The following is an 18,157-nucleotide window of genomic DNA, read 5'->3' as shown; positions in this document are numbered from 1 at the left end:
CTCCACATTTGTTCCTCTCTATTGATTGACAGGAACTTTCAATTTTGGTAAACATTAGACACCATTCTGTTCTGTTCTGTCAGTTTTGAGCAACATAGCTGGAAACCTAAGGGCGGAATCCTCCCATGCTCCCACCGGAAAGATCAGTGGGGGGGGGGGGAGGGAAGAGAATTCAGTGGGGGACACAAAAATTGTTTCGCCCATGACGTGAAATTACAGCGGGATTTTCTGACACTCCCTGTCACGACAGATCGGAAATCCCGTTGGACGCTAGCATGAAACCGATTTGCATACCACTAATGGGTGAAATCATGACGTGGAAGTCAGGAGTATCTGAAGAAGGCCTGGGGCTGCCTCTGGTGTTCGGGCTGGAGGCTGCTAGCGACTGGACCATGGAACACCACAGCTGTGGATGGGGCGAACATCAGGTCGATCTTCCGGATTCGGTGTCATAGAGGAGGTTCATCTTCCAGTTCCTGGAAGTCCATATTCTTTCTTCAATGGCAAGTCAGTGGAATCGGGAACCTTTTAAATAATGCACCCAGATATGTTGGTGAGAAGCATCCCATCAGAGAAGGCAACGCAAAACCCCGAGACGAATAATTAATTATGCCCTGGACAGGAGATATGGCTCTAGACGAGGCAGACATAAGAATGAATGACCATTGTTTGGGATATTTTAAACGGCAGACCCTGGAATTTAGTTTTAGCCACATGGCTGCAGGATTAACACTTCTTGGCTCCAGATCAACATGATACAATAACAGTTGACAATGGTCATTCATTCTTATCTCTGCCCCATCTTGAGCTCAAATGTTCTCCTTTGTTCAATACGGCACTGGGAGACCAACAGTCTAAAGATCGGATATTCTTCAAATGCTGGCTCATCCTTAAACAATCACAGTCACTAGCAACACCTTGAGGTTAGCATTGACCAGAAACTGAACTGGACAAGCCATACAAGAACAGGCCAGGGACCTAGATCCAGTGGGGAGTAACTCACCTCCGGACTCTCCAAAAGTCTGTCAACCATCTACAAGGCACAAGTTAGGAGTGAAATGGAATACTCTTCACTTGCCTAGATGAGTGCATTCAAGAAGCTCGACACCATCCAGGACAAAGCAACCCACTTGATTAACTCCCCATCCACAAATATTCACTCCTCTACCCCCGATGAATATTGACAGCCGTGTGTACTACCTACAAGATGCACCACAGAAACTCGCCAAGGCTCCTTGGACAGCACCTTACAAACCCACAACCACTACCCTCTAAATGGACAAGGGCAACAGATACACAGGAACACCACCACCTACAAGTTCCCGTCAAAGTCACTGACTTGGAAGTATATCGCCTTTCCTTCATTGTTGCTGGGTCAACATTCCTCCCTAACAGCACTGTGGGTGCACTGACATCACAGGGACTGCAGCGGTTAAAGAAGGCAGCCCACCATCACCTTCCCAAGGACAATTAGGCATAGGCGATAAATGCTGGTCTAGCCAATGACACCCACATCCCATAGATGCGTTTTGAAGTAAGATGTTCAAGCTTCACAAATTGCTGCGAGGTTCCCTCATCCAGGTCATATTAAATAAATATTGGCCACAGAATTGAATACTGTCCACTGTTTAAATTGCAGCTAGCTTGTTAAGATGTCTTGTTAGCTCTCAACAATGGCTAGCAGACTGGACCAAACGGGTATGCAGAAAGATCAATTAATTCCAGCAATGATAATACAAGAAATAGGGCTGGTTATTTAAACTTTTAAACTTCAACCCCAACAAGTCAGTGGAATCGGGAACTTTTTAAATAATGCACCCAGATATGTTGGTGAGAAGCATCCCGTCAGAGAAGGCAATGCAAAACCCCAAGATTTTCTGACTGTTTAAGACCTGAGAGAGTTTATTTTCTATTCGCTGTTGTGTGCAATTCCAAATTTAAAAGGTTCAACAGATTACATGTAGTTCCTTAACCCTAACACACAAATTCCAATTAAACAGCACTTTAAATGAATATACAGCTCTCATTCCATTTACATAGGCAGGCAAAGATGATACTTGTATTTATGAAGCAATTTTCTGCTGTTCGTCAAGTTTCTATAGAACTCTTTTTGAAAGTCTGTCTTTGGGATCGTTTTTCGTGACCTTTCTCTCTCTCTCTCTCTCTCTCTCTCTCTCTCTCTCTCTCTCTCTCTCTCTCTCTCGATAATAGGACTCAAAATAGGACTCTTTCTCTATCCCTCTCTGAGCTCTCCCCAGCTCCTTAAACAAAGGTTCTCTCCTGGGATGCCCAGACTTGAATCCATCAGTGTTATATTGGCTGTTTGATTTCCCACTCCCATTTACGCAAAAAAACAAAGCCACGCTATTGATATGCAACTAACCTCCCATTGATGCATAAGGAGGACATCAGACCCTAATGAGCTAATGGCTGGTCAGACAGGAATATCCTGAATGACAATAGACCTCGAGTGAATCACATTTGCTGAACAGCGGCATCCTGTGTATTCCCACTAACGTGTTTAAGTCTGAATGAAACAATGTAACTCAGGCCAGGTGCGGGTGTGTCCCTCTGCTCCGTGCTAACAGATTTTTTCCCTCAGTCTGGACCAAGTTCCCTAATATCTTCCTCTCATACCAAACATAACAGGCTTTGTGGCAACTTGCACAAAGTATGATCTAACAGCCCATAATATCCAATATCCTCATGCTTGTACTGAGCATGACAAAGGTATATGGGGGGCATGGGGTATGAGTAGAGGAGATGGATGTGGCATGGACGATCTGAGGGGGAAATGGAAGTGGGTGGATGGATGAGGGGAGGAGGAATGAGATTTAGAGGATCTATAAACATTGGGAGCTCATGCATTACACTGCAGTTCTCAAAATTTACTGCAACCCTGACCCCTGTGTGAAAAGACAAGTCCTGGGCAAAGTAACACATGTTGGGTGTGCCTTTCATAAGGTTTCAGGTTTTTCCAAGCCCATAGGAAACTCCAGCCCAAGGTTTCAAGTTTTCATCTCGTTGCAAGCAATAAAGGTGTTGTTAATCAAGCATTACATTACCCCCAATTTAAATTCACTTCTCTATGGTTCAGCAGTTTTACTTTTACTGACTTGTATTTTTATCATTTGCTGACTGTTTAAGACCTGAGAGAGTTTATTTTCTATTCGCTGTTGTGTGCAATTCCAAATTTAAACGGTTGAACTAAATCAAAGTTGCAAAATGAAATGTGAAAGCTGTGGAGTTGAATCATAGCAGCCAAGCAGTTTTGAAGTCTGCTTTTTGTTTAATTCTTTTAAAAGTTTCACAAGGTCTTTTTTACTGGGCCACCAGTAATTTTGAAAGGGTGGGCTGCTGTGCTACTCCCGGATCTCCTCCAATATCTGACTACTTCTTCGATAGCAGCCATAATGATTCATGGGGCACAGTGGTTAGCACTGCTGCCTCAGCGCCAGGGGCCCGGGTTCAATTCTGGCCTTGGGTGACTGTGTGGAGTTTGTACATTCTCCCCATGTCTGCGTGGGTTTTCTTCGGGTGCTCCGGTTTCCTTGCACAATCCAAAGATGTGCAGGTTAGGTCGATTGGCCATGGTCGATTGCCCCTTAGTGTCCAGGGATGTGCAAGTTGGGTTACGGGAATAGGGCCGGGTGGATCAGTTCAGACACGTGGGCTGAATGGCCTCCTTTTGCACTGTAGGGATTCTATGATTCTCTATGATTCTGCTTCACTCACTTGCATTGCTTCTCAATGGAAATAGAAGGAATCAATCAGCCTCCACTCAGTGCCTCTCACAACTACTGTGGCTAAGATTTTAAAAATCAAGGCAAAGTTTACAGGCAGAAAACTGTTCTGGAGGGCACGTTGCTCGCAAAAAAAAAGGGCAACCAACAAATGAATGGTTACAAAATAATTTAGGAGACAATCTGGTGCATTAAAAGAGGACAGGAATAGTGATAAGTCAACTCTGAAAACTTTGTGAAGATGTAGAACAGCATTTAGGCTGTTTATCTGAGCAAATGTGTTAAAGAATTTTACTTTCTGCAATCAGGTACTTTCCTGCATAATGGACCCACTATTACAGTTGTGCACTGTGTCTGCAAGTAACCTTGACACCGCAGACATGGCAACCTACATGGTAAATTCTCTATACATGATGAAGACAACTTTGTCCCTCTTCGAATTTACTGATAAGCGGCTTGAAATGCTTCAGTTTCAGGTATGTGTCTCAGTGCTCTGAAAGGTAGCTGTAATTAGGGGAGATTTTATTTCTGCTAGATTTGTCTTTTTAGGCTAAACCTATATTAGAGAATTGCATTTAAAGTTGCAAGCAACAATGTAGCACTAACTATTCTTTCTTTCTTGGATGATTGTTAATTAACCTAATTTGCATGTTATGCCTTTTCTGCCTATATTTCATAGTTCCATGATTCATGTTTTTCATTTTAATGCAGAAGGCTCTGTGGAATTCCACCTGTTATTTATTTGCAACCACATTTCCCTACACCATTGCCTCTTGCTTTCTTCTCAATTTTCAGCTGAGATAAATACTTCACCAAAAATCACACATTTTACCTCCGTTGAGACTTTGGTGTGCAACTATGTTCTGGAAAGCTACTAATACAATCAAAAGTTTCAGGCTTTTGAAACCTGTCTTACTTTTCCAAAGCCATTTAGGGTTCCTGTTAACAACAAAACTGAAGATGCAATTGATTTTGATTTTTAGGCACGCTGCTGGTCAACCTCCATCTGGTGTGGAAGAGACTCTTGTAATTTTGAGGTCCTGACTTCATTTGAATTTTGGGGATGACCTGTGGGGCACCAAAAAGCCCCAAGAATTGGGCCAAGAAAGCCTTTCAGCAAGGGAGTTGGTGAAGAAATCGCAATTGTGAAGAATTGGTGACTCAGAGTGTTAAGGACTGAGATTACTTTTCTTCCCCTCCTCTCAACATAGAACATACAGTGCAGAAGGAGGCCATTCGGCCCATCGGGTCTGCACCGACCCACTTAAGCCCTCACTTCCACCCTATCCCTGTAACCCAATAACCCCTCCTAATCGATTTGGTCACTAAGGGCAATTTATCATGGCCGATCCACCTGATCTGCCCATCTTTGGACTGTGGGAGAAACCGGAGCACCCAGAGGAAACCCATGCAGACACGGGGAGAACGTGCAGACTCGGCATAGACTGACGCAGTGGGGAATCGAACCTGGGACCCTGGCACTGTGAAGCCACAGTGCTATCCATTTGTGCTACTGTGCTGCCCTCTCGAGTGTATTATTTACAGAAAATGATAATTGCTTAGTATCCCTCAACTGACTAGTTTTGCATTTTTAATGATTTACTCATTCAACTGCACCCCTGGTCCCAGCCGTACCTTTATTCCACACAAGGTTGTGCATTTCCACTTATTTTATGTATTAGCAAATTTTCCTTTGATATTTTTGACCAGGTCTTCAACACTATCCTCATAATCTGACTGTTTGTTCTTCCAAAGCATTACACGTATCAATTATTTTTGCCTTGCCATAATTGAATCGAAATGTTTGGCTTTGGTAGACACCCAGAAATAGCATCCACACATTTCCTCTTTTTGCACTTTGTAATTGTACTGAGCTCAAAGGTATTCTGATAGAAAGGGAGACTTAAGATAATAAGAAATAGGAACCGGAGACGGCCCATCGAGTCTGCTCCACCATTCAATAAGATCAGGGCTGAACTAATTGTGGCTTTAACTCCACTTTTCTGCTTCTACTCCATGACTCTTGACTATTTTGTAAATTAAAAATCTGTCTAACTCAACCCTGAATATATTCAAATGACCCAGCCTCCACTGCTCCCTGTGGAAGAGAATTTCAAAGAGGGATGACATTCTGAGAGAAGAAATTCCCTTCATCTCCATCCTAAGTGGGAGACCTCTTATTCTGAAACTGTAGTCCCAACTCTAGCTTCCTCCACTAGAGGAAACGACCTCTCAGCATCGACCCTGTCACGTTCCCTCAAAATCCTATCTGTTTTAATAAGGTAACCTCTCATTCTTCTAAACGCCACTGATCATAGGCCCAACCTGCTCAACCTTCTCGTAAGACAATCGTGCCAAGAATCAGCCTAGTGTACCTTCTCTGAACTGTTTCCAACATAAGTGTATCTTTCCTTAAGTAAGGAGACCAAAACTTTGCACAGTATACCAGATGCAGTCTCACCAATGCCCCGTACAGTTGTAGGACTGCACTACTTTTCCTAATTACCTAATCCCTACTTTTCCTAATTACTTGTAGTACCTCCATGCTAACATTTTGTAATTTATATACAAGGACACTCTCTGTACCGCAGCATTCTGTAGTTTCTCTACATTTAAATGACATTTTGCTTTTCTATTCTTCCTGCCAAAGTGGACATCCTCAAATTTCCCACATGGTACACCATCTACCATTCTTTTGCCCACCCACTTAACCTACCTATATTCCTTTACCGATCCTTTTCACAACTTGTATCTATTCACAACTTGGTTTACTGCCTATCTTTGTACCCTCGGCAAATTTGGCTATAATACATCCTATTCCTTCATCCAAGTCATTAATATAGATCATTAATAATTGAGCCCCCAGCACTAATCTATGTGGGGCTCCACTAGTTATAGCTTGCCAACCTGAAAATTACTCATTTATGCTGACTCTTATTTCCTGTTAGGCAACCAATCTTCTATCCATGCAAATATATCATAATTAGCCGTATCTTCTTCAGTAGTGTTTTATGTGACACCTTATCAAATGTCTTTTGGTAATCCAAATAAAGTACATCTATTGGTTCCTCTTTATCCATCATGCATGTTACATTCTCGAAGAACTCTAATAATCTATTTGTCACACATGACTTCACTTCCACAAAACTATGTTGACTCTGATTGTATAATGATTTTTTAAATGTCCTGCAATTACCTCCATAATACTGTATTCTGGCATGTTCTCAATGGCAGATGTTAGACTTACGAGACAAATAGTTTTCTGCTTTCGGTCTCTCTCCTTTCTTGATTAGTGGTGTTACATTTGTGACTTTCCAATCCGCTGGGACCCATCCTGAATCTAAGGAAGTTTGGAAATTAAAACCAATGCAGCCATTATCTCTGCAGCCACTTCTTTTAATACCTTACGATGCAGGCCATCACATCCAGGGGACTTGTCAGCCTAGGTTTTCCTAGCACTTTTTCTCTTGTGATCATGATTATTTCTTTCTTACTTTTGCTTTTCAATTATTCTTGGGATGCTTTTTATGTCCTCTATTGTGAAGATTGATACAAACTGCTTGTTCAAAATCTCTGCCCCTTGCCTTGTTTCCCATTATTAATTCCTCAGTCTCATCTGAATAAGAAACCAATTCCCACATCCATTGCTCTTTTCTTTTTATATACTTGTAGAAGCTTTTACCATCAGTTTCAAATGTCTCTGCTAGTTTTCTCTGACACTCCAATTTCTTACTCTTCATTATTTATTATCATCCTTTGCTGGTTTCTAAACCTTTCTCAGTCTTCTGGACTACCATTAATCTTTGCAACATCACACGTCCTTTATTTCAATTTGACTCAACTTCCTTAGTTAGCCATGGATGGTACATACTTCTTACAGGGTCTTTCTTTATTAATGGAACATATCTTTGTTGAGTAATATGAAACATCTTTTTAAATATCTGCCAAATCTTATCTATCAGCTTACCTTTTAACTTATTTTCCCGGTCCACAACAGCCAACTCTGTAATTGCCTTTAATTAAGTTTAAGTCACTAGTTTCAGATCCAGATTTCTCACCCCCAAACTGAATATGATATTGTTCTGCCATGCTGTGATCACTCCTACCTACAGGATCCTTTACTATGAGGTCATTAATCATGTCTCATTACACATTACCAGGCCTGAATAAGCCTGTTCCCTTGTCGGTTCAAGGCTTTAATTTCTATTGCACTTTTCACAATCCCAGAGGATCCCAAAATGCGCTACAAGTATTTAAGTTCATTTGAAGTGTAGTCGTTCTTGTAATGTAGGAAATGGCAGCCAGTTGGCTGGACAGCTGGTTTGTGATGTAGAGCAAGGCCAACAGCATGGGTTCAAATCCCGTACCAGCTGAGGTTGCTCATGAAGGCCCCGCCTTCTCAACTTTGCCCATCGCCTGAGGTGTGGTGATCCTCAGATTAAATCACCACCAGCCAGTTCTCTCCTTCAAAGGGGAAAGCAGCTTATGATCATCTGGGACTATGGCAACTTTATTTACTTTAATTAGGATAACTTCTAATTGGTAGAAACTGTACTTATTTTAATTGAGTGTCCGTTTCAGAAGAAATAAATATGTTAAATCTGTTTTCTCATCTGAATCATCTGATTAATTTACGTCACAAATACAATCAGAGTGTGCCTTAAAGTGCTGGGTTAGCTGAGGAGGCTCCAAAAATCTGCTGTGAACTCGAGTGTTGCTCACACTTCATAGTTCAGCTCAGGACATTCTCTGCTATTGAATGGAGCTGTTTGGAGGGCATGCATGGACGGCTCCCATAACATGATCTGAAAAGTATTTAACTGATATGATCATAGAATGCAAGTTTGATCACATCTTGGCAATCCATATGCTTTATTCTTAATACTCTGTAGAGGTGATTCAGGCTCCTGTTAAAAATGTGTTTACATGTTTTTCATTTCTTTCTGCAGATTGAAGCTCACTTAGATACTTTAATAAATGAACAGGCTTCGTTTGTATTAACCAGGGCAGGATTGAGTTACATTTACAATAGTGTACAACAACACAAACCAGAGCAGGTAAATACCTGTGTATGCAGTTAACTACTCCAATTCATGCCAGACCAGGACATCTGTACATGTCACATTTCAAAACTTTCATTTTGTTCTATGTGCTAGGGTCCTTTATCCAATCTTCCTAACATGGATGGAGGGTCACTGAAAGCTGCCATGGTAAGTGTGAAGTTCAAAACAAAATTGTAATTGTTGATGAGCAATAGAATAGTGCAATCCATCAGGCAGAAGTTACAGCAGACCTGTACATCTTGACTTATAAACAGCTTCTTCCCCACAGTTACCAGACTCATCAACGACTCTCCTTCGGACTGATCTGTTCCCTATGAGACACTATTCACGACGCTCTATGCTACTCTTGCTTATGTCGTATTTGCTTTGTTATTTTGCCCTTGTTCCATCCTGTAACTAATTATTTATTTGTCGATGTACTGTGTACTTTTTTGCATTCACTGTAACTATCTACTATTTCTTACTCTCTACTGTGTACGTTTCTTTGCCTGCAAAAAAATACTTTTCATGTACTTCGGTACATGTGACAGTAAATAAATCAAAATCAACGTTCTGCAGCACATGTTCATCGCAGAGATGTATTTGCATCATATTTTGCAAGGCAAATATAATCTGTCTCAACTCGAACCTCTATCCATTCTCACCCTGGAATTCATTTTTTTTTGTGCAGGTTAGCGATATTATTTTGTTGAAGATTGCTAACTAAAGATTGATGCGCTATATAATATTCCATGCTTTGCTAAAGTATGGATTATACTTGTTAAAAGGATTTGACTTTAGAATGAATGGAGTGAGAAAAGATTGTTCAGCTCATCGAGCCCGTTCCTTCGACAAACAATGTACAAGCTACAGCTTCATGACTCTTTTCTTCGTTCTTCCCTGTTAAATTTTCGATGCAGTAGTTTTGCAGAATTCCTATCGGGTTCCGAAGGTAAATGAGTGAAGCTCCAGAATATTCAACCACAATTCAATCTTTTCACAACTGCGCTCCTCCTCCATCTTTTCTCCAGCCATACAGGACTGCAACATTATTTTTGTGAAAAGATTTTAAAAAATAACTTTTGGAATAAAAGGACGATTGAAACTAAATTCAGTTAACCCTAATGGGAAGATATAACCATATTTTTTTAAACCAATGTGCAGAATACTACTCTGTTTTCAATGTTTCAGAACATAGCAAAAGTACATTTAATTTGGGTTATGTTTCATATCACTTAGTAAAACAAGCAAAATAACATCTCAAGGAAGTAAATATTATTAATCATTGTCTTGCCAGTTTTGAAGTTTAATAGTTTGAATACATAGGTACAAGTTTATTGAAATCAATTTTGAAGTATTAATGTAAGCCCTACATTTTTAATTAATGAACATTTTAGTGGAATTTTCACAATAGATTGCTACAGGTAATAAATAAAGAATTTATATTTACATCTTTCACACCTCAGGACATCCCAAAATGCTATACAGCCAATTAGCTATCATGCAGTGTAACCAGTATTCCAATGTAAAGAGATATGGAAGCCAATATACAGCAAGGTCTGACGAACACTAGGGGGTTAATTGTCAGATAACCTGCCTTAGGAATGGTGTTGAGAGATAAGTATTGGTCCAACTCCCCTGCTGTTCAGTGGATAATGCCATGGAACCTTTTATATTTACCTGGAGGGCAGATGGGGCCAGAGTTTAATGTCTCATCTGAAAAAAAGGCACCTACGACAGTGCAGTGCACTCTCAAACTTGCACTGAAAAATGTATTTGGTGTGGATTTTCGAACTCCAATCTTCTGACTGAGAGGCAAGATTTCCACCACTGAGCCAAGTCCGAGGTTCTAGTGGGTCCAAAGATTTGGTGTAGGATCATAAGACCATAAGACATAGGAACATGATTGGGCCACTCGGCTCATCGAGTCTGCTCCGCCATTCAATCATGGTGATATTTTTCTCATCCCCATTCTCCTGCCTTCTCCCCATAATCCCTGATCCATTTATTATTCAAGAACCTATCTATCTCTGTCTTAAAGACACTCAGTGGTTTGCCCTCCACAGCCTTCTGCAGCAAAGTTCCACAGATTCAACCACCCTCTGGCTGAAGAAATTCCTCCTCACCTCTGTTTTTAAGGATTGTCCCTTTAGTCTGAGATTGTGTCCTCTGGTTCCAGATTTTCCTACTAGTGGAAACATCCTCTCCATGTCCACTCTATCCGGGCCTTGCTGTATCCTGGTAAGTTTCAATAAGATCCCTCTCATCCTTCTAAACTCCAACGAGTACAAACCCATAGTCCTCAACCGTTCCTCATACGACAAGCTCTTTACAGTATGACACATATTGAATAAAGACCACACCACACATATTTTTGATCAGCAGTTGTATTAACTGTGTGTGCTAGCTCAGTTTTGAATCGTTTCAGACAGATATGGTTACAGGGATAGAATTGGGACTTTGGCACATCTCCTGTCTTACAGTATCATGCAGGAATGTGTTCAGAAGCAGTGGTAAAGGTACAGTCATTTGCCTTGCCAGTTGGCACTGAGAGGTACTTGTGAATCTCATTGTGTGATAACTGTATGGAAACATGTCTCCAAATCTATTCAGAATTGGCCAGCTTCCTTTTCACTTGATAAGTCGCTTTGTGATGTGGCAACTAAAGCAGATACCTCTTTGACTTCCATTAAATAGTTCTTTTCTATCCCAAAATTAAGTTTTTTTTGTAATTTGCTGAAAATGGTTCAGCTACAAAGCATTCCCCGCCCAAAAATAAATTACAGGAAAGCTGAGCAAAAAAAATGAAAAGGCAATGCTCCTGTGAGCCAGGTCACTATATCTGTGTCATGATTAAAATGTGTTTCCTTTGTGCTTTATGATGGCAACAAATTTTGTTGTGACACAGATCATTACCCACCTACCGCACTCTATTTACTGTACAGCAAGTTTTGTTAATGAATCACTTTCTGTGTAGAACACAGTTTTAATAATTCTAACGTCAAATATTGCCACTTAAGATGAGTAAAGTATGTTTTTATTCTCTCAGCTATCAAAAATCTAACCTGATCTCACCAAATATACAAAGCACTTGTCTAGTCATTGTGAAGAGGAAATGGCTTCAGCAACTGTGTTGTGCCATATGAGGCCATTTCCTTCCTGACGTCTCTGCTGGAATTCCAGCATGTCAACACAAAAGCACTGAAGGGAAATCTGAGTTAAATAAGGTCACTCATTCTTTTAATGTGTTTACTTAATGGGGTTACCTTTTTACATGTGCAGACATTCAATGGGTTATGTTGCCTCGTTAATTGGTTACCAAGTTTGGGAAGACGGGCATTTTTTCATGAGGATTTGACATATTAACTCTATTCAAAGTGGGCTCCTTTCATTTGAGGACTGAGGAATCAGACACTCTCATTACATTTTTGGGATCTTTGTTTGAAACCACAATGAGCTGGTGCTTTGCAGAGCTGCTGAAAAACGATGCCAAGGACAACACAAGTCCCTTCACGTGCTATACCAACTTCGGTTCCCAACTCAACTCTGGCATGTTTCTATTTACTTGTCCTTCCACTATTGAAGAGCCATGAAGGTCAGAGTTGGAGCCCTTTTCAGCATTGAAATCACCTTGCTGATTTTCCTTTAAATTGTATTTGTCACAATTTAAGTTGAAAAATTGCTCAATCTTTCATCAACGAATACTTCCGCTTAAGCACTTAATGTAAATGAGGAGTTTAAAATTCAACAAGGTATGTGCTATAAATTTACAAATAGCAGAAGCCCAGCTCAAGGCTGGGCATGGTTGTGTTTATGAAAAGGACATGTACCTATGCAAACTCTGACTCTAATTTTGAAAGTATGTGCTCATTACACAAGTTGCACCTTACCTCCAGAATGTGCTGTGAAGCAAACAGCAGTAAGGTAATCCCATAAAAAGGTTTGAATTCTGTTAACATTATAGAATCTGCTGCATGACTCTAGAGCAAGATTGCACAAGAGAAAATAGATTACGCAGCAACAAGTTGTGTAATTTGCCATAGGAAAAGACGACAAACAAGGGGTCCTATTTTTAAAAAGATATTTATTTTCTCCATAGAGCTAATAAAATTGAAAAAAGTCAAGATAAGAGTGAACCTTAGTGAGTAGTGAGTTCTTCATCATTGATTTGAAGAGCTAACAATGACTGTCTGATTGCAGTGACCAAAAGGCTGGGAGAATATTTGAGTCTTCCAGAGATTTGGAAGACACCAATTGTTGGGATATATTTTCAGGAAGAGACTGTTGAATTAATCACCTCTCTCTTTCTCTGCTGGCTTAAGGGTCCCAAGTGAAATAATTTCTCACTCCCGCAACAAAATACAACTAATTACAATCCGAGGCCATCACAGTAGCAACTCTAGGAATTTACAGTATTAACATTAGTGGAATAAAAATCACTCTTATGAGTTTGTGATTATGGTACAGTAATGGCAAAATAGAGGAGCTTGGCACTACATCCGGGATATGAGCTGTAGTTGAGCTGGATCTCCCTGATATTGACATTGAAACTGAGAGAATGTTAATTTCCTATTATTGACATCCCTCACTCCCTGGTTCATAGAATGACAATGCCCAGTAGGAGACTATATACTGCTTATGATAGCACAACATTCTCCTTATATAGATTTTTTTTTTTGACATATTACTTCTAATGTCATGAAATCAGTATTGATGTGAATAAGTTATTTTCCACCAATCTAGCTAAATTCAGAAAATTTAATCCTTTACTTCAGTTATTGTGAATCATTAGTGCAAACTTCGGAATATCTGTGACTAATTGAATTGGTTGAATGTGTTTTGTAGGTCCAGTTTGATCGCTATCTGTCCTCTCCAGATAGCCTATTAATGCCACAGCTGAATTTCATTTTGAGTGGAACACTAAAGTGAGTATATATGAAAGATTCACAGCAATGTTTTGATAGTGTATTAGTACTCATGCTAATGATTTTAAGCCTTTTTGTGGGGGAATGGAAATTTATGACCCAAGTGGAAAACAGTTCACGTACACTGTTATAATATAGATAAGGCTACAACTACATAAAAGAACCAGTACTGCAAATCAGAAATAAAAACAGAACATGCTGGAAATGCACAGCAGGTCAGCCAAAATCTGAAGGTGAAAAATAGACAAGTGTTTTGAACAGGCATATTCCATATCACAAACAAAAATCTAAAACAAAGCCAAATACATAGGTATGAGGGGAGAACAGGCTACGGTTAATTGGGCAAGTAGACTGAAAGGAATGGAGGTGAATGAACAGTGGAAACATTTAAAGAAATAATTCAAAATGTTTAAACAAAAATGCATTGCTCTGAAGAACAAAAGCTGTGCAAGGTGGACTCATCCATGGCTCACTTAGGGAGTTGATGATAGCATTAGGTCAGTGGCGGACAACCTGTGGCCCAGGGGCCACATGCGGCCTATCAGGGTTCTGAGTGCGGCCCACAAGACATTTGTTGATCGTCGCCTAAGCTCAGATTTGGCATATTCTTCTGGCTTCCATCCGTGTAGCCTTTTTTCCGCTCGGTATAGAACATAGAACAGTACAGCACAGAACAGGCCCTTCGGCCCTCGATGTTGTGCCGAGCAATGATCACCCTACTCAAACCCACGTATCCACCCTATACCCGTAACCCAACAACCCCCCCCCCCTTAACCTTACGAAGTGATACGCACATATAGCAGGGCTTGTGAAGTGAGGTGCGTGCTTATTGCACACAAAATTGACTGCGAGAGCCATGCGCTCCATCAGCATCCAATCGAGCATAAATATTTCTTCTGTTTTTACCACCTGAAATTGATGACAGTTCTATTAATTTCTGAATGATTAAGCATTTTTTTATAGCTTGTTATGAAATATTCAACGTGTATTAATTGTATTTAATCCTGTTCAAGGATTACGGTTCAAGGCCACGGTTAGTGAACAAGCCCGATTTCAATCTTACGGATCACTTGAGTTGAAGGAGGGCCACTCATGTGGCCCACTCACTAGCATAGGTTGCCCATCTCTGTATTGGATTAAAAGATGAAACTTACAATGTTGCTAAAAAAACAGTAACAAATCTGAGGACTTGGAGTCTTTTACAATCCAGCAAAGGGACACCAAAAAGTTGATAAAAAGGGGGAGAAATAGAAATTAAGAGTAAACTAACCAGGAATAGAAAAGACAGATTGTAAGAGCTTTTCTAAGTTTCTAAAAAGGAAGTGAGTAGCTAAAGACCGGATTTAGAATACTGTGTGCAGTTCTGATCTCCACATTTAAGAAAGGATATGCTTGAATTGGAGGCAGTACAGTGAAGGTTCACTAAATTGGCCCCAGGGATGAGGGGATTGTCCTATAATGAGAGGCTGAGTAAATTGGGTTTATATTCTCCTGGAATTTAGAAGAATAAAAAGAGATCTCATTCTTACCTACAGAATTCTGAAGGGCTTGATAGGGATTGAGAAATTGTTTCCATTGGTTGGAGTATCTAAAACGTGGGGGCACAGTGTCAGGATGAGGGGCTGATCATTTAGCACTGAGATGCAGAGAAATTACTTCACTCAAAGAGTTGTGAATCTTTGGAATTCTCCACCCAGATGCTCCATTGTTGAATATGTTTAAGGCTGGGAAGACAGATTTCTCATCTGTCAGAGAATTAAGGGATATGGAAAGCGGGCAGGAAAATGGAGTTGAAGCCCAAGTTCACCATGATCGCATTGAATTGCATTGCATAGCAGGCTCAGTGGGCCACGTTGCTTATTCCTACTTATATTCTTATGGAGCTTAGAATATTCGGCTGCTGCCCGTGATCAATAGCTTGGCTCATTTAGTAAAACTAATGTTCCAAAACCAAAGGTATTACAACATTGTACAGCTGCTGGCACAATTATACCTGTATTTACCAGGGTTCTGAGTGCGGCCCACAAGACATTTGCCGATCGTCACCTAAGCTCAGATTTGCCATATTCTTCTGGTTTCCATCTGTGTAGCCTTTTTTCCTCTCGGTATGACTGAAGTCATATAGTCTGATCATACTTTGATATGAGATTTCCATTTTTGACCATTTTTGCTCTAACATTCAGGGAGAAAATTTTCAAGCGATCCACAGAGCTGGTGTGTGGAGCCTACAGCAACATCTACACAGCGGTTATGAACCCAACCAATGAGTACAAGGAACCAGTAACAATCCTGCAAAGATCTCCACAACAAGTGCAGACGTTGCTGTCCTGAACAATTCCAACAGGACTAGTTCACCCAATCACTGTACATCATGTGTTTTGTTTTCCCTCTATAATCTATCAAAATTTGCTTTGGATTTTGTTAACATGTTTCCTTTATGTACTTGCGATCGATATCCAGCTAACATCAATATCTTCATATCACAGGAGGAGAGAGAATGGATTTAATGATGATCTGATTTTCAAAACGATATGTATTTGGAGGGGAAGAGTTTTCAGATTACTGTGCTTCTGGTCCAATTTATACTAAAAAGTGCTTTGCACCATTTTCCTGCCTCCATGCAGGTGACTGTGACTGGAAACATTTATGCCCTCAAAACTACACAGTTTTTTGTGTAGTTGGCATTTAATTGTCATTCTGTAACTTTGCTTCAGTACTAAACTAGCGAACGTATAGTCTACGCTTGCTATTTTATTGGGTTTTAAGTGAGGGAAGGTGTTAAACTGTAGAGCTACAAACTTCAACAGAATGCAAAAGACTCATTGGCTAAAAAGGGAGGGGGAACCGTTTGCAAATTCATTGGAATATATAATGCATGTGATAAAACAAAGGAAATCAAAAGAAACGGTAATGTATTCCACCAGAAGAAAAAAAGTAATCCTTTACATGCAAATGATTTGGCCAATTTGTAGATGATATGCATCTCTCAAATCTCCTGTTTAAAAGTAGTGCAAAAAGAAAGACAGAAAATATATCGTGAGTAAAAGGGGTTCAATGTTCTTGTCTAAAATGGTTATCTTCAGGATTTGTAATTACAGAAGTATTTTGTATATTGCATTAGGTGATGATATAGTATCTGGTAAAAAATCTGCCTTAAATCTTAAATTAAAATTTTGGTTAAGCAAATACATTTGGTATTTACCCTGTTGAGTTTGTCCACAACGTTAAACAGCAATTTGAATGTCAGAATTTGTGACTTAATTCCGATGTTTTCCGAAGAAAGAGAAAACAGAGTTGAAGGGGCCTTCTACAGGGGGAGAGGGAGGGTCATGCAGTTGGTGGAGGGTGTTGGGATCTTAGTTGGGAAGGACTGCGGGGGAGTTGTGGTGGCGTAGGAGGCGGGTGGGATTGGGTTTGCAAAGACAACAAATGGAAAAACCATTTAATCAAGCTGATTTGTCCAGATAAAATGCCTGTTATTTCTAAATGGCAATTAATTGTCTTGCTGAAACTTTGCTTGATTAGAGGTAGCAATCAAAACCAATTCTTCAAATAGGTTTTTATCCTTTCCAAAAGCAGCTGCTAGTTAGCACTGTTGAAGTATAAATGTCTATTTTATTTTCTCATCCTCACAGGTAATACTGGTGTGAAAAGTTTCATAATAGGAACATTTTTGTAAAAAAATAAGTGTAAGAATATGTTAATGTCTTTATTGCCTGAGATTTTTCTCCCACAGGTAACTTGGAATTTTTAAATTGTCATTTTTATTTACTTTTATTTAATTTTCTGCCTTTTCATCACTATCACCTTGAAGGATGGGGAACTCTAAGCAGCAAACCTTTTTGCCGCTGCATCAGTGTAGGCCAATGACTAGCTCATGGAGGGTACATTTAGAATCATAGAATTCTTACAGGACCGAAGGCAGCCATTCTGCCTGTCTTTTCCATGCTGGCTGTCAAAGAAATAACGATGCATGTAGAAATGTTACAGCAGTTATCATGGGGGATTTTAACTTGCATCTCCTCCTCAAGGCTGTTGGTCAATTGGTTTAACCAGGTTGTCAAGGCAGCCTTGAGGAGGAGTTTATAGAATGTATCCGCGATAGTTTCATAGAACAGCATGTAATGGAACCTACGAGAGAACAAGTGGTCCTAGATCTGGTCCTGTGTAATGAGACAGGATTGATTAATGATCTCATAGTCAGGGATCCTCTCGGAAGGAGCGATCACAATATGGGTGAATTTAAAATACAGATGGAGGGTGAGAAGGTAAAATCAAACACTAGTGTTTTGTGCTTAAACAAAAGAGATTAGAATGGGATGAGAGAAGAGCTAGCTAAGGTAGACTGGGAGCAAAGACTTTATGGTGGAACAGTGGAGAACCTTCCAAGCGATTTTTCACAGTGCACAGCAAAGGTTTGTACCAACAGAAAGGAGCAGCACGGTAG

At 40.1% G+C, this 18,157-nt stretch overlaps 1 protein-coding gene across 2 annotated transcripts in view; it reads left to right on the top strand.

Annotated features, from left to right (window-relative positions):
- cog6 (component of oligomeric golgi complex 6) overlaps window positions 1-16,900 on the top strand; it is a 167,104-nt gene extending 150,204 nt beyond the window's left edge. For both annotated transcript variants that reach the window (XM_038817929.1, XM_038817930.1), the window contains exons 15-19: window positions 4,052-4,219; window positions 8,693-8,800; window positions 8,900-8,953; window positions 13,631-13,710; window positions 15,894-16,900. In XM_038817929.1, coding sequence (XP_038673857.1) covers window positions 4,052-4,219; window positions 8,693-8,800; window positions 8,900-8,953; window positions 13,631-13,710; window positions 15,894-16,041 — 558 coding nt within the window. In that variant the 3' untranslated portion in view covers window positions 16,042-16,900. The remainder of the gene's footprint in view (window positions 1-4,051; window positions 4,220-8,692; window positions 8,801-8,899; window positions 8,954-13,630; window positions 13,711-15,893) is intronic.
- The last annotated feature ends 1,257 nt before the right edge of the window (window positions 16,901-18,157 follow it).

The sequence above is a fragment of the Scyliorhinus canicula genome, chromosome 14, assembly GCF_902713615.1.
Source record: "Scyliorhinus canicula chromosome 14, sScyCan1.1, whole genome shotgun sequence".
NCBI lineage: Eukaryota > Metazoa > Chordata > Chondrichthyes > Carcharhiniformes > Scyliorhinidae > Scyliorhinus > Scyliorhinus canicula.
Note: the sequence above shows the minus strand (reverse complement) of the source record. Positions and strands in the feature narration are given on the sequence as shown.